This window comes from Nerophis ophidion, linkage group LG16, assembly GCF_033978795.1.
Source record: "Nerophis ophidion isolate RoL-2023_Sa linkage group LG16, RoL_Noph_v1.0, whole genome shotgun sequence".
NCBI classification, from domain to species: domain Eukaryota; kingdom Metazoa; phylum Chordata; class Actinopteri; order Syngnathiformes; family Syngnathidae; genus Nerophis; species Nerophis ophidion.
In genome coordinates, this window is record NC_084626.1 from 30,955,981 (window position 1) to 30,983,847 (window position 27,867).

Genomic DNA, 27,867 nt, shown 5'->3' on the forward strand with positions numbered 1-27,867 from the left:
GATTGGATTGGATCGATTGGACATACTGTATAGTACACACAAAACAGGGTCAAAATGTTGCGTACGGTAAATTTCCACATAAAGCATGTGAAACGGACACTAAGACCATGTTCTTGTAGGCGGTCTGTGTTGAAACTGTCTATAAATAAACGCTGCGTTCTGTATTTATTAGCTTGAGTCTATCCATCCATCCATTTTCTATCGCTTTTTCCCTTTGGAGTCGCGGGGGGCGCTGGTGCCTATCTCAGCTACAATCGGGCGGAAGGCGTTGTACACCCTGGACAAGTCGCCCACTCATCGCTTGAGTCTAATGAAGAGAAAACTGATGCAGTTCTGTGGCCAACCACCAGGGGTCGTTTATTTTACATGTATAAGTGCGCAGCAACTTCAAAAATCTTTATCAAGTAGACCTCTTCAGTGTGAACGCGATTGAAGGGAACTACTAAAACTGTGTACAAAAAAAAAAGAAAATGACATACCTGTGCACCAGTACAGACGTCAACAGCAACTTCAGAAATGTTTATCACAAACACCTTAAAGAAAAAGGGAATTTGAATGAAAATCGATCTCCATTAGTTAAGTTAATAAACATAGCTCTAATAATATTCATAGGCTGTGCTACTAAAGTGCTGTATACAACACAAATTGCACATTCCATGTTATTTATGTACATTTTAATTAGTTTTCACATTAAACACTGAAACAGCCAAGCTGGCGACATACCTCCTCATTTCGAAAGCGACCAGAAGCGCGCGAAGGCAACAGGAAATGACGTCACCGTAGTGTCTGTGTTTACACGAAAAAAATACAACAAAAAAATAAAATAAAAACTGCTCATACTCATGAATACTGAAACATTTGGACCAAAAATTAATCATCGGTGGAATTGAAACAAAAAAAAAATTGCGCAATGTTTTGGCTCGACTGTACCTTGTATCAATCAATCAATCAATCAATCAATCAATCAATCAATCAATCAAAGTTTATTTATATAGCCCTAAATCACGAGTATCTGAAAGGGCTGCACAAGCCACAACGACATCCTCGGTCGGCTCAGATCCCGGATACAATGAGAAACCTTGGAGGGGACCGCAGATGTGGGGACCTTTCCACCCCTCTGGGCGACCGGTGCAATGGACGGCGAGTGGATATAGTTAATAGTGTTACAATCCAGTCCCTAGAGGGGCTAGCAGGAGATCATCTTGAGTGGAGACAAGTCAGAAGCGCAGAGACGTCATCAACTGATGCACAAATGAGTGGTCCACCCCGGGTCCTGACTTTGAACAGCTAGCGCTTCATCTGTGGTCACCTAATAACCATACCTGCCAACCTTGAGACCTCCAAATTCAGGGGATGGGGGGCGGGGTTGGGGGTTAGCGGGGGGTGTATATATTTTTTTCTTATATATATATATATATATATATATATATATATATATATATATATATATATATATATATATATATATAATCCGTTCAAGAATGAGTATATCCGTTCGGCCACCGCGTTCAGTGGAGAAGTCTGATCTACAAAATTTGCAGGCAGCATCCCCCTTCTCCTTCGAGCTGTCCTGGTTCAACTGAAATTATTTTTTTCCAATCATTTTGGAACTTGCAAGCGTACTTCTTCTTCTTACTCGTCGTCGCCATCTCTCTTCTTCTTTCTTCTGCTTCTTCTCAGTTATGTTTTTGGTCATTACTACTTGCCTTAGTTTTGAAGCAATGCATGATGGGAATCCGGATGTTGTGTGTCAGTGTTTTAACGTGCCAACTAGAATAAACACACGCTGAGAAATAGCTCCGTGCCTGCCTACTTTAGTGTTAGAGATTGTTATGATCCGCTGCCCGGATCATAGCATTTTCTGGTTTTGTTCCGTTTTGGTATTATGTTCTGCTGATGTTTACCTTAGTTAGTGGTGGCACTTCCTGTCTGTTCTGTTACTGTAGTCACGCATTAGTGTCACCTGCCTCTTGTTTTTGACTCACACCTGTTTGTAATTACTGTCCTTATTTAAGCCTGCCTTTTCCGTTCACTCGTCCTCGCTTCCTAGCTTTTGTTCCATGCAACAAGTGACGACGCTCATTCCCGACTCTGGTAAACCTGTTTTGTTCTTGCTAGCTTCCGTGCTATGCTTCTGTGTTTTCTAGCTCCTATGCTAGCTCTTTGCTTTGCCTTTGTGTGCCTAGTGCAAGTTTTCTGTTTATAGTCTGTTCATAGTCTTTTCCTTAGTTTAAATAAATCAATATTTCTTACCTCACGCTGTGTCCGAGCCCGAACTGCATTTTGAGAAAACGTATCTGCATCACCATGCCCAGCAAACGTCACAATAGATAAACCTATGGATAACGGAGACATATATGTGCAGTAGTGCACTGTGCTCCAAAAGCCTGAGATGTTTTGTGACTGGGCCGGCACGGGTGGAAATCGGGAGAAATTCGGGAAAATGGTTGCCCCGGCAGATATTCGGGAGGGGCACTGCAATTCGGGAATCTCGCGGGAAAATCGGGAGGGTTGGCAAGTATGTTAAAAAACTTCCTACGCAGGAGAGGGGGGCAGAGCAAAAAAGAGACGGCAAATCAACTGGTCTAAAAGAGGGGTCTATTTAAAGGATAGTGTATAAAAATGAGTTTTAAGATGGGACTTAAATGCTTCTACTGTTGGATGGGGAAAAAAATCAAAAATCAATTTAAAAAAAAAAATTGGTTATTTATTTATTTTTTAATCTGTCCTGTTTAGCCACTGAGGAAAATCTTATCGTTGATGTAGGTGTTCATATCTGCAGTACAGATCGACTTAAGAAAAGAAAAGTGTGTGATACAGCAATACAATTAATAAAATGTTTTATTAAAACAAACGTCATATAGTGCCCCACTGGATCCAATATAGCCCCCTGTGATATGACGATTTTCCTCTTTTCTGACTCATACATTTTGTAGAAAACGTTGTATACTCGCCTTAATGCTAAAGCGTCAAATCATAAGGTTTGTGCATTTGAGCGTGAGCTTGGATGTCTCTGAATCCTGTGTTTTGCAGTCCTTTTTTAACAGTGAAATCATTTGGGACATCACAGATTGACAGTTGTACTTTGTAAGTAGTATCCGATGTGGGCCAGCCTCCCTACTTTTCCTACAAAAGATGACAAAAGTCGTAGGTAAAACAGGATTGATTTTCCGTTTTAGATTAATTCACATTACAGCACACGCAGACACTGGGGCGGCATAGCTCGGTTGGTAGAGTGGCTGTGCCAGCAACTTCAGGTTCGATTCCCGCTTGTGCCATCCTAGTCACTGCCGTTGTGTCCTTGGGCAAGACACTTTAGTGCCACCCACACTGGTTTAAATGTAACTTAGATATTGGGTGTCACTATGTAAAGCGCTTTGAGTCACTTGAGAAAAGCGCTATATAAATATAATTCACTTCACGTCTCTTGTTGCCTTATTTGCTTTTGGCTTTATTGAATGTTTGGGTCGAATTTTATTCAACAAAACCAATTTTTTTTTATAAGTAATAAAGAAATGTATCAGAGCTTTTTATCTATTTTATAGAGTAATGTAGTTAATCATAGACCTGCCCTCCAATGTTATTAAAAGAGTATTGATTTTGAACCGAGAATCATATTGAATTGTCACCGTCCTAGGGATGTGTTCTGAGTATTATTACACATTGCTTGCCTTCTCTGCATTTTGGGATCACGCCAACAGCGACCCTTTGCCATCGTGGCACAAACATTTGTAAAAAAAAAAAAAAATCCACATTATTCAGTCCCATGTTGAGAGTATTAATATCTTGAAAGTTATTTGTCAAAGGCACAATTATTAAACTTTTTTTTCAAAGTCTATCTGCGATTAATCACAATTAATGATGAGTTAAAGGCCTACTGAAATTAAATTTTGCTTATTTAAACGGGGATAGCAGGTCCATTCTATGTGTCATACTTGATCATTTCGCGATATTGCCATATTTTTGCTGAAAGGATTTAGTAAAGAACATCGACGATAAAGTTCGCAGCTTTTGGTCACTAATAAAAAAGCCTTGCCTTTCACTGAAGTAGCAGACGATGTGCGCGTGACGTCACGGGTTGTGGAGCTCCTCACATCTGAACATTGTTTATAATCATAGCCTCCAGCAGCAAGAGCTATTCGGACAGAGAAAGCGACAATTTCCCCATTAATTTGAGCGAGGATGAAAGATTCGTGGATGAGGAAAGTTAGAGTGAAGCACTAGAAAAAAGAAAAAAAAAAGGCAGGGGCAGTGGGAGTGATTCAGGTGTTATTAGACACATTTACTAGGATAATTCTGGAAAATCCCTTATCCGCTAATTGTGTTACTAGTATTTTAGTGAGATTAGATGAGTAAAGTCATACCTGAAAGTCGGATGGCTGCGGTGAACGCCAGTGTCTCAGAGAGAAGCCGATGAGGAGCCAAGATCACAGCTGCCTTTTTGATAGCTGCAGGAGAACGCCCCATAATCCACTGAAGTCTCCGGTAAGAGCCGAGATTTTCCCATCCAAAAACTTGCTGGTTGACGTAGAGAAAAATGTTCGCTTGACCGTTCTGTGTTAAAGCTTCACAACAAAAACAAAGAAACACCGGCTGTGTCTCGGTGCTAAAGGCAACAGCTGCAATCCCCCGCTTTCCACCAACAGCATTGTTCTTTATAGTCTCCATTATTAATTGAACAAATTGCAAAAGATTCAGCAACACAGATGTCTAAATTACTGCGTAATTATGCAATGAAAAGATATGACTTTTAGCTATAAGTGGTGCTGGGCTAAAATTTCCCCTCCAACCGATAACGTCACAAACACGCGTCATCATTCCGCAACGTTTTCAACAAGAAACTCCGCGGGAAATTTAAAATTGTGATTTAGTAAACTAAAAAGGCCGTATTGGCATGTGTTGCAATGTTAATATTTCATCATTGATATATAAACTATCAGACTGCGTGGTGGGTAGTAGTGGGTTTCAGTAGGCCTTTATTGCGATTAATTAAGAATAAATATTATTGTCCTTCGACACTCCCTTATGAAAACACAGCAATTTTATTGAAATGAATGGAAGTTAATTCATGTCATATGAAGACTTTTTGTCCGTTTTTTTAGACTAGGTCTTCTGGTGAAATCACCAGTCGCTGATACAAGAACATCTGATATGATTGCCTTCAGTCCTGTTCCTCGTCACTCCTGTTTACTCTGATCAACTTCTCCTGAGTGTCAGTCTTCTCTGGGTCTTTTCCTCGTCGCCGTCATCGGTCCTGGCGCTGGAGACGAGACGGCCGACGCTCGACAGGATCCAGAGTGTCTGGATGGAGACAACGATGATGTGAGTATCAGTTCGACGCAAAGTTAAAGTACCAATGATTGTCACACACACACGAGGTGTGACGGAATTATTCTCTGCATTTGACCCATCACCCTTGATCCCCCCCTGGGAGGTGAGGGGAGCAGTGAGCAGCAGCGGTGGCCACGCCTGGAAATAATTTTTGGTAATTTAACCCCCAATTCCAACCCTTGATGCTGAGTGCCAAGCAGGGAGGTAATGGGTCCCAGTTTTATAGTCTTTGGTATGACTCAGGCCGGGGTTTGAACTCACAACCTACCGATCTCAGGGCGGACACTCAAACCACGAGGCCACTGAGTAGGCGCAAAGGGCAAAGGTCCCAGTCTTCAATTTTATTTCCGTTTCCGCAGAGCTACAAAGAGGGATTAGGACCAATTTTGAAACGTTTATAGATTTTAAGCTAATTCCGTTTGTACTACTGGGTACCGATTCAGGCACTTGGTCAGCAAACAGGCGTGTTTCTAGCGCAGTGGTCCCCAACCACCAGGCCGGAGAATAATTTTTTATTTATTTTTATTTAAATGTTTTGTTTTTTTTAAATAAATTAAATCAACATAAAGAACACAATATACACTTACAATTAGTGCACCAACCCAAAAAACCTCCCTTTTTCATGAAAATAAATAAATAAATAATTAATTAAAAAAATAAAAACACCCCCTTCGCCGGGCCGCAGGACAAATTATCAAGCGTTGACCGGTCCGCAGCTACAAAAAGGTTGGGGACCACTGTTCTAGCGGACTGCCTCTTGGTAATGTTGCAATTTTCTATGCTAACAAAGCAAGCATGCCTGGTAAAAAGCGGCTAAAAGTAAGGCTAAACCTTTCAAAAAACTGATGCCAATTTATATTGGAATTTAAAGTTAAAGTTAAAGTACCAATAATTGTCACACACACACTAGGTGTGGCAAAATTATTCACTGCATTTGACCCATCACCCTTGATCACCCCCTGGGAGGTGAGGGGAGCAGTGAGCAGCAGCGGTGGCCACGCCTGGAAATAATTTTTGGTAATTTAACCCCCAATTCCAACCCTTGATGCTGAGTGCCAAGCAGGGAGGTCATGGGTCCCATTTTTATATTCTTTGGTATGACTCAGGCCGGGGTTTGAACTCACAACCTACCGATCTCAGGCCGGACACTCAAACCACGAGGCCACTGAGTAGGTGCAAAGGGCAAAGGTCCCAGTCTTCAATATTATTTCCGTTTCCGCAGAGCTACAAAGAGGGATTAGGACCAAATTTGATACGTTTATAGATTTTAACCTAACAGGCATTTTTCTAGCGCAGTGGTCCCCAACCACCAGGCCGCAGAATAATTTTTTATTAATTTTTTATTTAATTTTTTTTTTTTTTTTAATGAATTAAATCAACATAAAAAACACAAGATAGACTTACAATTAGTGCACCAACCCAAAAAAACTCCCTTTTTCATGAAAAAAAAAAATTATAATTGAAAAATCAAAAACAAAAAACCACCCCCCTCGCCGGGCCGCGGGACAAATTATCAAGCGTTGACCGGTCCGCAGCTACAAAAAGGTTGGGGACCACTGTTGTAGCGGACTGCCTCTTGGTAATGTTGCAATTTTCTATGCTAACAAAGCAATATTGCTTGGTAGAAAGCGGCTAAAAGTAAGGCTAAACCTTTCAAAAAACTGATGAAAATGTACTTTGGAAATTAAAGTTAAAGTTAAAGTTCCAATAATTGTCACACACATACTAGGTGTGGTGAAATGTGTCCTCTGCATTTGACCCATCCCCTTGTTCACCCCCTGGGAGGTGAGGGGAGCAGTGGGCAGCAGCGGTGCCGCGCCCATGGAATCATTCATGGTGATTAACCCCCATTCCAACCTTTGATGCTGAGTGCCAAGCAGGGAGGTAATGGGACCCATTTTTATAGTCTTTGGTATGACTCGGCCGGGGTTTGAACTCACAACCTACCGATCTCAGGCCGGACACTCTAACCCAGGGGTGCCCACACTTTTTCTGCAGGCGAGCTACTCTTCAATTGACCAACTCGAGGGGATCTACCTCATTTATATATATCATTTATATTTATTTATTTATGAAAGAGACATTTTTGTAAACAAGTTAAATGTGTTTAATGATAATACAAGCATGTGTTTTTGATTGATTGATTGATACTTTTATTAGTAGATTGCACAGTACAGTACATATTCCGTACAATTGACCACTAAATGGTAACACCTGAATAAGTTTTTCAACTTGTTTAAGTCGGGGTCCACGTTAATCAATTCATGGTACAAATATATACTATCAACATAATACAGTCATCACACAAGTTAATCATCATAGTATGTACATTGAATTATTTACATTATTTACAATCCGGGGGGTGGGATGAGGAGCTTTGGTTGATATCAGAACTTCAGTCATCAACAATTGCATCAACAGAGAAATGTGGACATTGAAACAGTGTAGGTCTTATTTAGTAGGATATGTACAGCCAGCAGAGAACATAGTGAGTTCACATAGCATAAGAACAAGTATATACATTAGAAGTACATTTGAGTTGTTTATAATCCGGGGAGATGGGATGTGAATGGAGGAAGGTATTAGTAAAGTGTTGAAGTTGCCTGGAGGTGTTGTTTTAGAGCGGTTTTGAAGGAATATAGAGATGCACTTACTTTTACACCTGTTGGGAGTGCATGCCACATTGATGTGGCATAGAAAGAGAATGAGTTAAGACCTTTGTTAGATTGAAATCTGGGTTTATCGTGGTTTGTGAACACATATAGATGTCTTTCTTTCACAAAGACAAGAATATAAGTTGGTGTATTACCTGATTCTGATGACTTGCATTGATTGGAATCAGACAGTAATGATGATAACGCCCACATTTTCAAATGGAGGAGAACAAAAGTTGTCCTTTCTGTACAATACCACATGAAAGTGGTTGGTTTTTGGCATCTAATTCATCCAGCTTCCATACACTTTACAAGAAAAACATTGGCGGCAAATTCCGTAGCTTGCTTGATTGACATTCACGGCACCCGAGGGTCTTGTGAGATGACGCTGGCTGCTGCCAGTTCATTATTATGAAAAAATGACAGAGAGGAAGGCGAGAAACACCAACAGACTTTCGCGCCGTCCCTTCCGTCAAAACTCTAAAGGCCGACTGCACATTTCCTATGTTCACAATAAAAGCCCTGCTTCATGCCGCCTGCGCTAACAAAATAAGAGTCTCGGAAAGCTGGCGTGCACAAGTGATGTGCACGCCAGCTTTCTGAGGGATCGCTTGTGCACGCCAGTTTTCCGAGACTCTGTATTTAGTTAGCGCAGGCAGCATGAAGCAGGGCTTTTATTGTGAAGATAGGAAATGTGCAGTCGGCCTTTAGAGTTTTGACGGAAGGTACGGCGCGAGAGTCTGTTGAAATAAAAAGTGTTTCTCGCCTTCCTCTCGGTCATATTTTCATAATAATGATCTTGCAGCAACCAGCGTCATCTCACAAGACCCTCCGATACCGTGAATGTCATTTAAGTGACGTCTTGGTGAAGATTGATGATCACTAATTTTTAGGTCTATTTTTTTTAAAAGCCTGGCTGGAGATCGACTGACACACCCCCCGCGGTCGACTGGTAGCTCGCGATCGACGTAATGGGCACCCCTGCTCTAACCACTAGTCCACTGAGTAGGAAATGCCATAGATGTGCTACTGGTTAGTATTAGCAATTAAACATAGTCATTTCAACATCTCCAAATTTGGTAATGAAAACTACAACTGAAGCATGGTATCGGGGGAAAAAAATTGACATTGCAGAAAAAGTTTTACTAGTCAGAAAAACCTAATTAATACGCTCTGGGTCATCCCGTCTTCTTCTGCAAGCCCAGGTTTGGTAAAAACTGTTTCTAGGTGAACTTGCTGTAAGCCCCGCCCACAGGCTTAAAAACTACAGAAAAAAAGAAACAAATCCGTGAAAAAAGAGAAGAGGAATGTGGGGGGAAAATAGTTGATCATAAAAACTGGTGAAACACACAAAAACAATTAAAGTGTACAAAAATATGAATAGCGTCATCGAAAAACATGCCCAAAAAATACCCACTAAAAATATTGTATTTTTTCAATGTTTTGTTTTTATTTGTTGCCAATACAACTTTTTCTATAATGTCCCCAAAAAATGTTGGTACCAAATCTTGCAGTGTTTTGGCTCCAAAAATCAATGAAACTGTATTGGATTTTTTTGTGGAAAAAAATGGTATATATATATATATATATATATATATATATATATATATATGTGTGTGTGTGTATATATATATATATATGTATATATATATATATGTGTGTGTGTATATATATATATATATATATATATATATATATATATATATATATATGTATATATATATATATATATGTATATATACATATATATATATATATATATATATATATATATATATATGTATATAACATATTTCCTTGAATTGCCGCAGGGCTTTGAGTATGTGCCTGCTTTGAATTACTGCCGGGTCAAACTCGCTTCCCAAAATAATTAGCGCATGCTTAGTATTACCACCTGGTCAAACTCGTGACGTCACGAGTGACACTTCCCCTATCACCTTTTTTCAAAATGGAGGAGGCTGATTTCAATACCGGTAATTTGAAATCGCATAAAAGGAAGAAGATTAGGAGCTATTCAGTAGGATTTAAGGTCCAAGCTTACATCACACTCAAATTTTTACAGCATACCTTTGGAGTGAGAAGAGGTTTTGAATTAATTAGCGCATGCTTACTTTTACCGCATGCCTTTGGTAAGCGCAGGAGTGAGAAGAGGTTTTAAATTAATTTGCGCCCCGGCGGCAATTCAAGGAAATACGGTGTGTGCATATATATATATATATATATATATATATTGACGATTGAGGGAACCCCTCATGAAACAGTTCTGTAGAGATGAAGTAGTTTTGTGATTTTTCCCATACATACATATATTGCGCTCTACCACGGTATCCAGCACTATTCTCTGGGTAATCTAATTAAGATATATATGTCTAAAATAAATTTTGTTACAATAATACTGCAAATTGATACCGGGAATTGGGATCATATTGGTTCAATATTGATGGCTCCTGGCATTTGAATAGGAATAGTGGAGCGATGTCATTATTTGGATTGTCCCATTGTGTCACCTTGACCAATACTTTCTGACACGCACACGCACACGCACACACTAAATTGCTGTATCAGCTTTAAAAGTTGATAGAGGCGTGATAAGGTGGGGTTGTTTTTGTGATACTTGTGAGGAATCCCATGATGTCAGAGAATTGCACGTCAGAGCGAGAAGCGTGCAGAAGGTGAGATGTGACTTGAACCTATTTACGCATGCATGTGAAAAAAGTGTGTGTGTGTGTGTGTGTGTGTCTTTTGCTGACTCAGCATTACTTGGGCCTGCGCAAGCTTGTTTTTATCAAGCTGACACACTTGTCAGCTCAGTTTGGGCCCCCTCTTCGGTGTGTCTCTACAAGGCTCGGAACGGGGGGAAAGGAAGACGACGAGGGTGGAGAGAAGAAGCGACGGAGCGTGAGGAGGAGGAGGACGGGCCGAGTGGAGGAGAGGGGCAGACATGTCGGGGGAGAGGAAAAAAAACAGCAAATGACAGGCAGGGTTTGAGCGAATGAGTGCGAGGGAGACAGTGGAAGATAAACAGCCACGAGGAGAAGGGAGGAATACATACTGTGGACTTTCTCCTCAGTGCCTTTGACATCATTCACTTTACATTTATGGCAATTAAAAATGATTTAAAGGCCTACTGAAACCCACTACTACCCACCACGCAGTCTGATGGTTTATATATCAATGATGAAATATTAACATTGCAACACATGCCAATACGGCCGTTTTAGTTTACTAAATTACAATTTTAAATTTCGCGCAAATTATCCTGTTGATGACGCTTGCGTTTGACATCATCGGTTGTAGCGGACATTTTTTTCCCAGCCCGATCCAAGCTAGTAGTCTGCTTTAATCGCATAATTACACAGTATTCTGGACATCAGTGTTGCTGAATCTTTTGCAATTTGTTCAATTAATAATGGAGAAGTCAAAGAAGAAAGATGTAGGTGGGAAGCGGTGTATTGCAGCTGCCTTTAGCAACACAAACACAGCCGGTGTTTACTTGTTTACATTCCCGAAGGTGAAGCTTTACTATGGATCAGAGCGGTCAAGCCAACATGGTTCCTGACCACATGTCAACCGGCAGGTTTCGGTGAGAAAATTGTGGTAATAAGTCGGCTCTTACCGTAGACGTGAGCAGAGCTAGCGTCCTCCTGCAGCTGCGTGGCTTCCCTAAGAGACACTGGCGGTCAACACACCCGTGGCCACACCCCTCCGACTTTCAGGTACCATATAATCTCACTAAAACTGTTACGCCGGTTCGGCATTGTGATGCCGGGTTCGATTCCCTCGAGGATGCGTCAAGCGAACACAGCAAAGGTAAGATATTTACAATTTATTTACATAACAAAAAGAGCTATATAACAAAAATGCTAGAGCTAGTAGAATAAAACAAACAAAGGACGCTAGCATAAAAGCTAGGATATACAAAAATGAGAACTAAACTGGCACATAGACACATTAAAGAGAAAAACAAAACATACAGCATGAGAGCTGGAATAAACAAATGGCTGAGCGTGAAAAGCTAGCGAGAATATACATACGATGACAGAGTGCAGGCGTAACTTGTTGCGTGAAAGCAAATCATGAACCCAGGCTGAACAAACAAAAAGGACGGCTTATAAAGTGACGGTGATTATCTGTAGCAGGTGTGCGGGGCGTGAGCAGCAGGTGAACTGATGAGTAACCATGGTGACCGACTTAAACAGGAAATAATAGGATCAGATGGAGAGTGAAAATAAAAATGGAACAATAAACAATAATATGTGGAGGATCCAAAAAGTGGATCTCAACAAAAACATTAGTAACACAATAAGCAGATGAGGGATTTTCCGGAATTCTCCTAGAGTAGAGTAGAGTAGAGTAGAGTATGAGTTTATTTCGAACATGCAAGCATACAACATGACACATCACAATTTCCAGTTTCTCTTTTCAACATGTTCAAAAAGGAGTAGGAAGAATCAGAGCTTATTTAATCCTACCCCTTTTCTTTCACGTAACAGTTGCTCAAACTTTTGTTCACTTTCTCTTCTCAATGTCTTCACAATATACTCCATAAGTAATAAAATTAAAATAAATAAATACATTTATTTTTATCCCCATCCATGAATCTTTCATCCTCGCTCAAATTAATGGGGAAATTGTCGCTTTCTCAGTCTGAATCGCTCTAGCTGCTGGTGGCCATGATTGTGAACAATGTGAGGATGTGAGGAGCACTACAACCTGTGACGTCCCGGAAAAGGTGTGTCCAAACTTTTGGCCTGCACTGTAAATGTCCTTTTAAAACTGACTTCCAAACAACGTTGCAAAATAATATTAATAAATAATAATAAATTTTATTCGCATTAGCGCTTTTCACAGTACTCTAAGACGCTTTACAGGATAAAAAAAACTTGAAATATAAAACAGTTCAAAGTGATAATAATATAAAATACAGGAAATATAAAAGCAGTACATTGTAAAATAAAAACACTGGACATTTTCAAGACGGGACATTACAGGACACAGAACACTAATCACTGGTTAAAAGCAGATCTGAAGAGGTGTGTTTTGAGAAGGCTTATGTAGGTAGGAAAGTCTGAGCAGTCACAGTTGGGTTTGGGGAAAGAGTTCCAGAGGGTGTGAGCAGTTATGGGGAAGGCTCTATCCCCCCAGGTCCGGAGCTTGGTTCTGAGTGGTTGGGAGAGGAGGTTGGCATGGGAGGAGCAGAGGCTGCGTGAAGGGGGCTGGTTGTGGAGGGCTTTGTGGGTGAGGAGGAGGATTTTAAAGTGGATCCGGTGAGGACCGGGGAGCCAGTGGAGTTTCTGGAGGACTGGAGTGATGTTCTCATAGGAGAGGGTGTGGGTGAGCAAATAACAGTAGTTGTATTTGTAAATTGAAACATTTCCACATTGTTGGTTGGACCAATGGACCAAATTTCAAAGGTCAAATCATCGTCACCACCTGACATTGAATAAACGTCAGAAAACATGTCGCTTTAAATGTTTTTGTGTTGTAGAAAATTGGTTAGAAAATGACCAAAATGAATGATCAAATCAACGTCAGAACCCAACATTGATTAAACATTGTCAAAAAGCATGTTGCTTCAACGTTGTATTTCTGTTATAGAATATTGGTTGGAAAATGACCACAATTAATGATCAAATCAACATCAGAACCCAACATTGAAGAAACGTTATCAAAAAGCATGTTGCTTCAACGTTGTATTTGTGTTGTAGAATATTGGTTGGAAAATGACCACAGTTTAATGGCCAAATCGACGTCAGAACCCGACATTGATTAAACCTTGTATTTGTGTTGTAAATAGTGGTTGGAAAATCACAATTTAATGGTCAAATAAACATCAGAACCCAACATTGATTAAACGTCAAAAAGCTTGTTGCTTCAACATTGTTTTTGTGTTATAGAATATTGGTTGGAAAATGACCAAAATTTCAACGTCAGAACCCAACATTGATTAAACGTTGTCAAAAAGTATGTTGCTTTAACGTTGTGTTTGTGTTGTAGAATATTGGTTGGAAAATGACCACAATTTAATGGTCAAATCAACATCAGAACCCAAAATGTATTAAACTTTGTCAAAAAGCATGTTGCTTCAACGTTGTATTTGTGTTGTAGAATATTGGTTGGAAAACGACCACAATTAATGATCAAATCAACATTAGAACCCAACATTGAAGAAACGTTATCAAAAAACATGTTGCTTCAACGTTGTATTTGTGTTGTAGAATATTGGTTGGAAAATGACTACAATTAATGGTCAAATCAACATCAGAACCCAACATTGATTAAACGTCAGAAAGCATGTTGCTTCAACATTTTTTTTGTGTTATAGAATATTGGTTGGAAAATGACCAAAATTTCAACGCCAGAACCTAACATTGATTAAATGTTGTCAAAAAGAATGTTGCTTTAACGTTGTGTTTGTGTTGTAGAATTATGGTTGGAAAATGACCACAATTAATGATCAAATCAACATCAGAACCCAACATTGAAGAAACGTTTTCAAAAAGCATGTTGCTTCAACGTTGTATTTGTGTTGTAGAATTATGGTTGGAAAATGACCACAGTTTAATGGCCAAATCGACGTCAGAACCCGACATTGATTAAACCTTGTATTTGTGTTGTAAATAGTGGTTGGAAAATCACAATTTAATGGTCAAATAAACATCAGAACCCAACATTGATTAAACGTCAAAAAGCATGTTGCTTCAACATTGTTTTTGTGTTATAGAATATTGGTTGGAAAATGACCAAAATTTCAACGTCAAAACCCAACATTGATTAAACGTTGTCAAAAAGCATGTTACTTTAACGTTGTGTTTGTGTTGTAGAATATTGGTTGGAAAATGACCACAATTTAATGGTCAAATCAACATCAGAACCCAAAATTTATTAAACTTCATCAAAAAGCATGTTGCTTCAACGTTGTATTTGTGTTGTAGAATATTGGTTGGAAAATGACCACAATTTCAACGTCAGAACCCAACATTGATTAAAAGTTGTCAAAAAGCATGTTACTTTAACGTTGTGTTTGTGTTGTAGAATATTGGTTGGAAAATGACCACAATTTCAACGTCAGAACCCAACATTGATTAAACGTTGTCAAAAAGAATGTTGCTTTAACGTTGTTTTTATGTTATAGAATATTTGTTGGAAAATGACCAACATTTCAACGTCAGAACCCAACATTGATTAAACGTTGTCAAAAAGAATGTTGCTTTAACGTTGTGTTTGTGTTGTAGTATATTGGTTGGAAAATGACCACAATTAATGGTCAAATCAACATCAGAACCCAACAATGATTAAACGTCAGAAAGCATGTTGCTTCAACATTGTTTTTGTGTTATAGAATATTGGTTGGAAAATGACCAAAATTTCAACGCCAGAACCTAACATTGATTAAATGTTGTCAAAAAGAATGTTACTTTAACGTTGTTTTTGTGTTATAGAATATTGGTTGGAAAATGACCAAAATTTCAACGTCAGAACCCAACATTGATTAAACGTTGTCGAAAAGCATGTTACTTTAACGTTGTGTTTGTGTTGTAGAATATTGGTTGGAAAATGACCACAATTTAATGGTCAAATCAACATCAGAACCCAAAATGTATTAAACTTCGTCAAAAAGCATGTTGCTTCAACATTGTATTTGTGTTGCGGAATAATGGTTAGAAATTGACCACAATTTAAAGGTCAAATCAACGTCAGAACCCGACATTGATAAAACGTATTTGTGTTGTACAATATTGATTGAAAAATGACCAAAATGAATGATCAAATCAATGTCAGCTCCCAACATTGATTAAACGTTGTCAAAAAGCATGTTGCTTCAACGTTGTATTTATGTTGTAGAATATTGGTAGAAAAATGACCACAGTTTAATGGTCAAATCAACACCAGAACCCAACATTAATTTATCGTTATTAAGAAGCATGTTGCTTCAACTTTGTATTTGTTTTGTAGAATATTGGTTGGAAAATGACCACAATTTAATGGTCATATCAACGTCAGAACCCAACACTGATAAAACGTTGTCAAAAAGTATGTTGCTTCAACGTTGTATTTCTGTTATAGAATATTGGTTGGAAAATGACCAAAATTTCAACGTCAGAACCCAACATTGATTAAACGTTTTCAAAAAGCATGTTACTTTAACGTTGTGTTTGTGTTGTAGAATATTGGTTGGAAAATGACCACAATTTAATGATCAGATCAACATCAGAACCTAAAATGTATTAAACTTTGTCAAAAAGCATGTTGCTTCAACGTTGTATATGTGTTGTAGTATATTGGTTGGAAAATGACCACAATTAATGGTCAAATCAACATCAGAACCCAACATTGATTAAACGTCAGAAAGCATGATGCTTCAACATTGTTTTTGTGTTATAGAATATTGGTTGGAAAATGACCAAAATTTCAACGCCAGAACCTAACATTGATTAAATGTTGTCAAAAAGAATGTTACTTTAACGTTGTTTTTGTGTTATAGAATATTGGTTGGAAAATGACCAAAATTTCAACGTCAGAACCCAACATTGATTAAACGTTGTCAAAAAGCATGTTACTTTAACGTTGTGTTTGTGTTGTAGAATATTGGTTGGAAAATGACCACAATTTAATGGTCAAATCAACATCAGAACCCAAAATTTATTAAACTTTGTCAAAATGCTTCAATGTTGTATTTGTGTTGTAGAACATTGGTTGAAAAATGACCAAAAGGAATGATCAAATGAACATCAGAACCCAACATTGATTAAACGTTGTCAGAAAGCATGTTGCTTCAACGTTGTATTTGTGTTGTAGAATATTGGTTGAAAAATGACCACAGTTTAATGGTCATATCAACATCAGAACCCAACATTAATTTATCGTTATTAAGAAGCATTTTGCTTCAACTTTGTATTTGTTTTGTAGAATATTGGTTGGAAAATGACCACAATTTAATGGTCATATCCACGTCAGAACCCAACACTGATAAAACGTTGTATTTGTGCTGTAGAATATTGGTTGGAAAATGACCAAAATGAATGATCAAATGAACATCAGAACCCAACATTGATTAAACGTCAGAAAGCATGTTGCTTCAACATTGTTTTTGTGTTATAGAATATTGGTTGGAAAATGACCAAAATTTCAACGTCAGAACCCAACATTGATTAAACGTTGTCAAAAAGCATGTTACTTTAACGTTGTGTTTGTGCTGTAGAATATTGGTTGGAAAATGACCACAATTTAATGGTCAAATCAACAACAGAACCCAAAATTTATTAAACTTTGTCAAAAAGCATGTTGCTTCAATGTTGTATTTGTGTTGTAGAATATTGGTTGAAAAATGACCAAAATGAATGATCAAATGAACATCAGAACCCAACATTGATTAAACGTTGTCAGAAAGCATGTTGCTTCAACGTTGTATTTGTGTTGTAGAATATTGGTTGGAAAACGACCACAATTAATGATCAAATCAACATTAGAACCCAACATTGAAGAAACGTTATCAAAAAGCATGTTGCTTCAACGTTGTATTTGTGTTGTAGAATATTGGTTGGAAAACGACCACAATTTAATGGTCAAATCAACATCAGAACCCAACATTGATTAAACGTCAGAAAGCATGTTGCTTCAACATTGTTTTTGTGTTATAGAATATTGGTTGGAAAATGACCAAAATTTCAACGCCAGAACCTAACATTGATTAAATGTTGTCAAAAAGAATGTTGCTTTAACGTTGTTTTTATGTTATAGAATATTGGTTGGAAAATGACCAAAATTTCAACGTCAGAACCCAACATTGATTAAACGTTGTCAAAAAGCATGTTACTTTAACGTTGTGTTTGTGTTGTAGAATATTGGTTGGAAAATGACCACAATTTAATGGTCAAATCAACATCAGAACCCAAAATTTATTAAACTTTGTCAAAATGCTTCAATGTTGTATTTGTGTTGTAGAATATTGGTTGAAAAATGACCAAAAGGAATGATCAAATGAACATCAGAACCCAACATTGATTAAACGTTGTCAGAAAGCATGTTGCTTCAACGTTGTATTTGTGTTGTAGAATTATGGTTGGAAAATGACCACAGTTTAATGGCCAAATCAACGTCAGAACCCAACATTAATTAAACGTTGTCAAAAAGCACGTTGTTTCAACGTATTTGTGTTGTAGAATATTGGTTGGAAAATGACCACAATTAATGATCAAATCAACATTAGAACCCAACATTGAAGAAACGTTATCAAAAAGCATGTTGCTTCAACGTTGTATTTGTGTTGTAGAATTATGGTTGGAAAATGACCACAGTTTAATGGCCAAATCAACATCAGAACCCAACATTGATTAAACGTTGTCAGAAAGCATGTTGCTTCAATGTTGTATTTGTGTTGTAGAATATTGGTTGGAAAATGACCACAATTAATGATCAAATCAACATTAGAACCCAACATTGAAGAAACGTTATCAAAAAGCATGTTGCTTCAACGTTGTATTTGTGTTGTAGAATTATGGTTGGAAAATGACCACAGTTTAATGGCCAAATCAACGTCAGAACCCAACATTAATTAAACGTTGTCAAAAAGCACGTTGTTTCAACGTATTTGTGTTGTAGAATATTGGTTGGAAAATGACCACAATTAATGATCAAATCAACATCAGAACCCAACATTGATTAAACGTTATCAAAAAGCATGTTTGACAACATTGTATTTATGTTGTAGAATATAGGTTGGAAAATGACCAACATAAATGATCAAATCAACATCAGAACCAAACATTAATTAAACGTTTTCAAAAAGATGGACAAATAGCTAGATAGGTAGTACTTTATTGATTCCTTCAGGATAGTTCCTTCGACAAAAATTAAAAGGATGTTGCTTCAATATTGTATTTGTGTTGAAGAATATTGGTTGGAAAATGACCACAATTAATGATCAAATCAACATCAGAACCCAACATTGAAGAAACGTTATCAAAAAGCATGTTGCTTCAACGTTGTATTTGTGTTGTAGAATTATGGTTGGAAAATGACCACAGTTTAATGGCCAAATCGACATCAGAACCCGACATTGATTAAACCTTGTATTTGTGTTGTAGAATAGTGGTTGGAAAATCACAATTTAATGGTCAAATAAACATCAGAACCCAACATTGATTAAACGTCAAAAAGCATGTTGCTTCAACATTGTTTTTGTGTTATAGAAGATTGGTTGGAAAATGACCAAAATTTCAACGTCAGAACCCAACATTGATTAAACGTTGTCAAAAAGCATGTTACTTTAACGTTGTGTTTGTGTTGTAGAATATTGGTTGGAAAATGACCACAATTTAATGGTCAAATCAACATCAGAACCCAAAATTTATTAAACTTCGTCAAAAAGCATGTTGCTTCAACATTGTATTTGTGTTGCGGAATAATGGTTAGAAATTGACCACAATTTAAAGGTCAAATCAACGTCAGAACCCGACATTGATAAAACGTATTTGTGTTGTACAATATTGATTGAAAAATGACCAAAATGAATGATCAAATCAATGTCAGCTCCCAACATTGATTAAACGTTGTCAAAAAGCATGTTGCTTCAACGTTGTATTTATGTTGTAGAATATTGGTTGAAAAATCAATCAATCAATCAATCAATGTTTACTTATATAGCCCTAAATCACTAGTGTCTCAAAGGGCTGCACAAACCACCACGACATCCTCGGTAGGCCCACATAAGGGCAAGGAAAACTCACACCCAGTGGGACGTCAGTGACAATGATGACTATGAGAACCTTAGAGAGGAGGAAAGCAATGGATGTCGAGCGGGTCTAACATGATACTGTGAAAGTTCAATCCACAATGGATACAACACAGTCGCGAGAGTCCAGTCCAAAGAAGATCCAAGACACAGCAGCGAGAGTCCCGTTCACAGCGGAGCCAGCAGGAAACCATCCCAAGCGTAGGCGGACCAGCAGCGCAGAGATGTCCCCAGCCGATACACAGGCGAGCAGTACATGGCCACCGGATCGGACCGGACCCCCTCCACACGGGAGAGTGGGACATAGAAGAAAAAGAAAAGAAACGGCAGATCAACTGGTCTAAAAAGGGAGTCTATTTAAAGGCTAGAGTATACAAATGAGTTTTAAGGTGAGACTTAAATGCTTCTACTGAGGTGGCATCGCGAACTGTTACCGGGAGGGTATTCCAGAGTACTGGAGCCCGAACGGAAAATGCTCTATAGCCCGCAGACTTTTTTTGGGCTTTGGGAATCACTAATAAGCCGGAGTCCTTTGAACGCAGATTTCTTGCCGGGACATATGGTACAATACAATCGGCAAGATGACCACAGTTTAATGGTCAAATCAACACCAGAACCCAACATTAATTTATCGTTATTAAGAAGCATGTTGCTTCAACTTTGTATTTGTTTTGTAGAATATTGGTTGGAAAATGACCACAATTTAATGGTCATATCAACGTCAGAACCCAACACTGATAAAACGTTGTATTTGTGTTGTAGAATATTGGTTGGAAAGTGATCAAAATGAATGATCAAATCAACATCAGAACCCAACATTGATTAAACGTTGTCAAAAAGTATGTTGCTTCAACGTTGTATTTCTGTTATAGAATATTGGTTGGAAAATGACCAAAATTTCAACGTCAGAACTCAACATTGATTAAACGTTTTCAAAAAGCATGTTACTTTAACGTTGTGTTTGTGTTGTAGAATATTGGTTGGAAAATGACCACAATTTAATGATCAGATCAACATCAGAACCTAAAATGTATTAAACTTTGTCAAAAAGCATGTTGCTTCAACGTTGTATATGTGTTGTAGTATATTGGTTGGAAAATCACAATTTAATGGTCAAATCAACATCAGAACCCAACATTGATTAAACGTCAGAAAGCATGTTGCTTCAACATTGTTTTTGTGTTATAGAATATTGGTTGGAAAATGACCAAAATTTCAACGCCAGAACCTAACATTGATTAAATGTTGTCAAAAAGAATGTTGCTTTAACGTTGTTTTTGTGTTATAGAATATTGGTTGGAAAATGACCAAAATTTCAACGCCAGAACCTAACATTGATTAAATGTTGTCAAAAAGAATGTTACTTTAACGTTGTTTTTGTGTTATGGAATATTGGTTGGAAAATGACCAAAATTTCAACGTCAGAACCCAACATTGATTAAACGTTGTCAAAAAGCATGTTGCTTTAACGTTGTGTTTGTGCTGTAGAATATTGGTTGGAAAATGACCAAAATGAATGATCAAATGAACATCAGAACCCAACATTGATTAAACGTTGTCAGAAAGCATGTTGCTTCAACGTTGTATTTGTGTTGTAGAATATTGGTTGGAAAATGACCACAATTAATGGTCAAATCAACATCAGAACCCAACATTGATTAAACGTCAGAAAGCCTGTTGCTTCAACATTGTTTTTGTGTTATAGAATATTGGTTGGAAAATGACCAAAATTTCAACGCCAGAACCTAACATTGTTTAATGTTGTCAAAAAGAATGTTACTTTAACGTTGTTTTTGTGTTATAGAATATTGGTTGGAAAATGACCAAAATTTCAACGCCAGAACCTAACATTGATTAAATGTTGTCAAAAAGAATGTTACTTTAACGTTGTTTTTATGTTATAGAATATTGGTTGGAAAATGACCAAAATTTCAACGTCAGAACCCAACATTGATTAAACGTTGTCAAAAAGCATGTTACTTTAACGTTGTGTTTGTGTTGTAGAATATTGGTTGGAAAATGACCACAATTTAAAGGTCAAATCAACGTCAGAACCCGACATTGATAAAACGTATTTGTGTTGTACAATATTGATTGAAAAATGACCAAAATGAATGATCAAATCAATGTCAGCTCCCAACATTGATTAAACGTTGTCAAAAAGCATGTTGCTTCAACGTTGTATTTATGTTGTAGAATATTGGTTGAAAAATGACCACAGTTTAATGGTCAAATACACACCAGAACCCAACATTAATTTATCGTTATTAAGAAGCATGTTACTTCAACTTTGTATTTGTTTTGTAGAATATTGGTTGGAAAATGACCACAATTTAATGGTCATATCAACGTCAGAACCCAACACTGATAAAACGTTGTATTTGTGTTGTAGAATATTGGTTGGAAAGTGATCAAAATGAATGATCAAATCAACATCAGAACCCAAAATGTATTAAACTTTGTCAAAAAGCATGTTGCTTCAACGTTGTATTTGTGTTGTAGAATATTGGTTGGAAAACGACCACAATTTAATGGTCAAATCAACATCAGAACCCAACATTGATTAAACGTCAGAAAGCATGTTGCTTCAACATTGTTTTTGTGTTATAGAATATTGGTTGGAAAATGACCAAAATTTCAACGCCAGAACCTAACATTGATTAAACGTTGTCAAAAAGTATGTTGCTTCAACGTTGTATTTCTGTTATAGAATATTGGTTGGAAAATGACCAAAATTTCAACGTCAGAACCCAACATTGATTAAACGTTTTCAAAAAGCATGTTACTTTAACGTTGTGTTTGTGTTGTAGAATATTGGTTGGAAAATGACCACAATTTAATGATCAGATCAACATCAGAACCCAAAATGTATTAAACTTTGTCAAAAAGCATGTTGCTTCAACGTTGTATTTGTGATGTAGAATATTGGTTGGAAAACGACCACAATTTAATGGTCAAATCAACATCAGAACCCAACATTGATTAAACGTCAGAAAGCATGTTGCTTCAACATTGTTTTTGTGTTATAGAATATTGGTTGGAAAATGACCAAAATTTCAACGCCAGAACCTAACATTGATTAAATGTTGTCAAAAAGAATGTTACTTTAACGTTGTTTTTGTGTTATAGAATATTGGTTGGAAAATGACCAAAATTTCAACGCCAGAACCTAACATTGATTAAATGTTGTCAAAAAGAATGTTACTTTAACGTTGTTTTTGTGTTATGGAATATTGGTTGGAAAATGACCAAAATTTCAACGTCAGAACCCAACATTGATTAAACGTTGTCAAAAAGCATGTTGCTTTAACGTTGTGTTTGTGTTGTAGAATATTGGTTGGAAAATGACCAAAATGAATGATCAAATGAACATCAGAACCCAACATTGATTAAACGTTGTCAGAAAGCATGTTGCTTCAACGTTGTATTTGTGTTGTAGAATATTGGTTGGAAAACCACCACAATTAATGATCAAATCAACATTAGAACCCAACATTGAAGAAACGTTATCAAAAAGCATGTTGCTTCAACGTTGTATTTGTGTTGTAGTATATTGGTTGGAAAATGACCACAATTAATGGTCAACCCAACATCAGAACCCAACATTGATTAAACGTCAGAAAGCATGTTGCTTCAACATTGTTTTTGTGTTATAGAATATTGGTTGGAAAATGACCAAAATTTCAACGCCAGAACCTAACATTGATTAAATGTTGTCAAAAAGAATGTTACTTTAACGTTGTTTTTATGTTATAGAATATTGGTTGGAAAATGACCAAAATTTCAACGTCGGAACCCAACATTGATTAAACGTTGTCAAAAAGCATGTTACTTTAACGTTGTGTTTGTGTTGTAGAATATTGGTTGGAAAATGACCACAATTTAATGGTCAAATCAACATCAGAACCCAAAATGTATTAAACTTTGTCAAAATGCTTCAATGTTGTATTTGTGTTGTAGAACATTGGTTGAAAAATGACCAAAAGGAATGATCAAATGAACATCAGAACCCAACATTGATTAAACGTTGTCAGAAAGCATGTTGCTTCAACGTTGTATTTGTGTTGTAGAATATTGGTTGGAAAATGACCACAATTAATGATCAAATCAACATTAGAACCCAACATTGAAGAAACGTTATCAAAAAGCATGTTGCTTCAACGTTGTATTTGTGTTGTAGAATTATGGTTGGAAAATGACCACAGTTTAATGGCCAAATCAACATCAGAACCCGACATTGATTAAACGTTATCAAAAAGCATGTTGCTTCAACTGTGTATACGTGTTGTAGAATATTGTTTGGAAAATGACCAACATTTCAACGTCAGAACCCAACATTGATTAAACGTTGTCAAAATCATCCATTGCCAACTCGACATCCATTACTTTCGGCCCTTTAGGGGGGGTAACCCACATATGCGGTCCCCTTCAAGGTTTCTCATAGTCCTCATTGTCACTGCCACCGACGTCCCATTGGGTGTGAGTTTTTCCTTGCCCTTATGTGGGCTCTACCGAGGATGTCGTTGTGGTTTGTGCAGCCCTTTGAGACACTTGTGATTTAGGGATATATTAATAAACATTGATTGATTGATTGATTGAAAAGCATGTTACTTTAACATTGTGTTTGTGTTCTAGAATATTGGTTGGAAAATGACCACAATTTAATGGTCAAATCAATGTTGTCAAAAAGCATGATGCTTCAATGTTGTATTTGTGTTCTAGAATATTGGTTGGAAAATGACCATAATTTAATGGTCAAATCAACATTAGAACCCAACATTAAATAAACGTTATCAAAAAGCATTTTGCTTCAACGTTGTATTTGTGTTGTAGAATATTGGTTGGAAAATGACCACAACTTAAAGGTCAAATCAACGTCAGAACCCAACATTGATTAAACGTTGTATTTGTGTTATAGAATATTGGTTGTAAAATTACCAAAATTTCAACGTCAGAACCCAACATTGATTAAATGTTGTATTTGTGTTATAGAATATTGGTTGGAAAATGACCAAAATTTCAACGTCAGAACCAGAGATGGGAAGTAACGCGCTACATTTACTCCGTTACATTTACTTGAGTAACTTTTGGGATAAATTGTACTTCTACGAGTAGTTTTTATGCAACATACTTTTACTTTTACTTGAGTATATTTATAGAGAAGAAACGCTACTTTTACTCCGTTCCATTTATCTACATTCAGCTCGCTACTCGCTACTTTTTTTTCATCGCTCTATTAATGTTTGTCTTGGTTTATGACAGAGATTCGAAGTAGAATCTACGAATGCCTGCGTTTCACCAATCACATGCAGTCACTGGTGACGTTGGACCAATCAAACAGAGCCAGGTGGTCACATGACCCGACTTAAACAAGTTGAAAAACTTATTGGGGTGTTACCATTTAGTGGTCAATTGTACGGAATAAGTACTGTACTGTGCAATCTACTAATAAAAGTTTCAATCAATCAATCAAAAGTGTAAAGAAAAAAAGACACTTTTTATTTCAACCGTACTTCCCGTCAAAAGCCTAAAGACTTATCGCACAGTTCCTGTCTTCACAATAAAAGTGCCCGCTCCATCGCGCCTGCGCTAACAAAATAAGAGTCTCCGAAAGCCAGCGCAAACAAGCTAGCAAGCTACGGAGCTTGCCGCCAATGTATTTCTTGTAAAGTGTATGAAAACAAATATGGAAGCTGGACAGATAAGATGAAAAAAAACAACGACTTTCATGTGGTATTAGACAGAAAAGAGGAACTTTTTTTTCCTTCCATTTGAAAACATGGACGTTATCATCAATACTGTCTGATTCCAATCAATGCAAGTCATCAGAATCAGGTAATACACCAATTTATATTCTTGTCTTCATGAAAGATAGGAATCTATGTGTTAAACATGCATGTATATTCATTAAAACACCTTTAACATGTCAACAAAAACGGCAAAATAAATAAATATACATTATATACTGTATATATAAATGCATGTATGTATATATATATATATATATATATATATATGTATGATATGTGTGTGAATATATGATATGTGTGTGTATAAATGATATGTGTGTGTATATATATGTATATATGAGGTAGATCGCCTCGACTTGGTCATTGATTAAGTAATTGATAAACCATGAAAAACTTATTGGGGTGTTACCATTTAGTGGTCAATTGTACGGAATATGTACTGTACAATCTACTAATACAAGTTTTAATCAATCAATCAATCAATCAGTCAATCAAATCAATGAATGCCTACTGAGGCTATGGTGCTGTTAAGTTATTGTGGCTCAATGTGCCATTTTTTTATTTGATTTTAATGTACTATTATTTAATATATATTATTGTTTTAGTTGCTTAAGAGATATTCCTGGCTCTGAATTTGCTCATTGCTATTTTTATGTTTTTGTGCATTTGTTGCCGTAATCAGGTTACTCATCAGTTACTCAGTACTTGAGTGGTTTTTTCACAACATACTTTTTACTTTTACTCAAGTAAATATTTGGGTGACTACTTACTTTTACTTGAGTAATAAATCTGTAAACTAACAGTACTCTTACTTGAGTACAATTTCTGGCTACTCTACCCACCTCTGGTCAGAACCCAACATTGATTAAACGTTGTCAAAATCAACCATTGCCAACTCGACGTCCATTTCTTTCAGCCCCTTAGGGGGGGGTAACCCACATATGCGGTCCCCTTCAAGGTTTCTCTTAGTCCTCATTGTCACTACCACCGACGTCCCATTGGGTGTGAGTTTTTCCTTGCCCTTATGTGGGCTTTACCGAGGATGTCGTTGTGGTTTGTGCAGCCCTTTGAGACACTTGTGATTTAGGGCTATATTAATAAACATTGATGGATTGATTGATTGATTGATTGATTGAAAACCATGTTACTTTAACGTTGTGTTTGTGTTGTAGAATATTGGTTGGAAAATGACCACAATTTAATGGTCAAATCAACGTTGTCAAAAAGCATTTTGCTTCAACGTTGTATTTGTGTTCTAGAATATTGGTTGGAAAATGACCAACATTTGATTGTCAAATCAACATCAGAACCCAACATTGATTAAACGTTGTATTTGTGTTGTAGAATAATGGTGGGAAGATGTCCACAATTTAATGGTCAAATCAACAATGATTAAACTTATTTGTGTTGTAGAATATTGGTTGGAAAATGACCACACTTTAAAGGTCAAATCGACGTCAGAAACAAACACTGATTAAACGTTGTCAAAAAGCATGTTGCTTCAACGTTAGGTTTGAGTTGCTCAACGTCAGGACCTAACTCAACAAGTTTCTCAACGTTGTTTCTGCGTCTGGTGCCTGCTGGGTTGAAGTGACATCTTTTAAAAAAACGCTGATGTCAGCAAGAACATGCAAAGACTAGCTGAGCTTGTCGGGCAGTAAGAGAATAAAGTAAGTGCCTAAGGTTGGGGGGTGAGGGGCTGCAAAGGGATTTGGGACAGCCAGTAACTGTCAGTGAAGGAAACACAGCACCCTGGCAGGTGGTAGTGTTGAGACCTGATAAGTCTAGCCCCCCCCCTACACACACACACACACAGGGCCTAATGACACACACTTGATAACAAGCACACACAAGCAAACCCTGTGACCCCATATTGCAGCACACGACTTACCAAAATAAAAGCCTGGAGTCATTTGCCAAGTACAAAGTCTTTATTCTCATTTTTTTTTTTTCTGTTGTCGTATGACTTTCCTTAAAAGGGACTATAAAAGACATTTGCTGACAAGGTCAGATCAAGATCTAGAAATACGCATCGTCTGTAGCCGCAGCCACGCAAACCCACTGACATGGCGACAAAACGCTCGTCGGGTGTGCTTCTGCAGGTTAAATGGCATCAGTGCTACAACTACAGTCATAGTATTTAAAAAAAAAAAAAAGACATGTTTTATAAATACCTAAATATAAATATTGTAAATGTACTTGAGGACTGAATATCTTGAAAGCAGTGCTTGGACAAGTGGTGAGCGTGAGATGGGGGAGGAGGACAACAAAAGCACTGGTGTCTGAGACAGTGTCAGCTACCAAGGAATACAACATGGGGCTCTGCGTCCATCTGGAAGAAACAAAAGACACTCGCGGGGTCTGGCAAATGAAAAACCCCCCCAATCACAAAATCTGC

The 27,867-nt window shown here is 37.3% G+C and overlaps 1 protein-coding gene and 1 long non-coding RNA gene across 3 annotated transcripts in view; both read right to left on the reverse strand.

Annotated features, from left to right (window-relative positions):
- Positions 1-809, reverse strand: part of LOC133535252 (uncharacterized) — a 44,734-nt gene extending 43,925 nt beyond the window's left edge. The window contains exons 1-2 of the long non-coding RNA XR_009802186.1: positions 724-809; positions 480-533 (exon numbers count right to left, since the gene is read on the reverse strand). This is a non-coding gene — a long non-coding RNA (uncharacterized LOC133535252). The remainder of the gene's footprint in view (positions 1-479; positions 534-723) is intronic.
- A 4,140-nt stretch (positions 810-4,949) lies between these two features.
- The window catches only part of LOC133535254 (RNA-binding protein 38-like), a 54,195-nt gene continuing 31,277 nt past the window's right edge, over positions 4,950-27,867 (reverse strand). Inside the window, exon 4 of one of the 2 annotated variants that reach the window (XM_061874913.1) lies at positions 4,950-5,301. In XM_061874913.1, coding sequence (XP_061730897.1) covers positions 5,214-5,301 — 88 coding nt within the window. In that variant the 3' untranslated portion in view covers positions 4,950-5,213. Of the gene's footprint in view, positions 5,302-27,381 lie in introns of those variants that run through there. The other variant, XM_061874912.1, reaches the window with a different exon arrangement.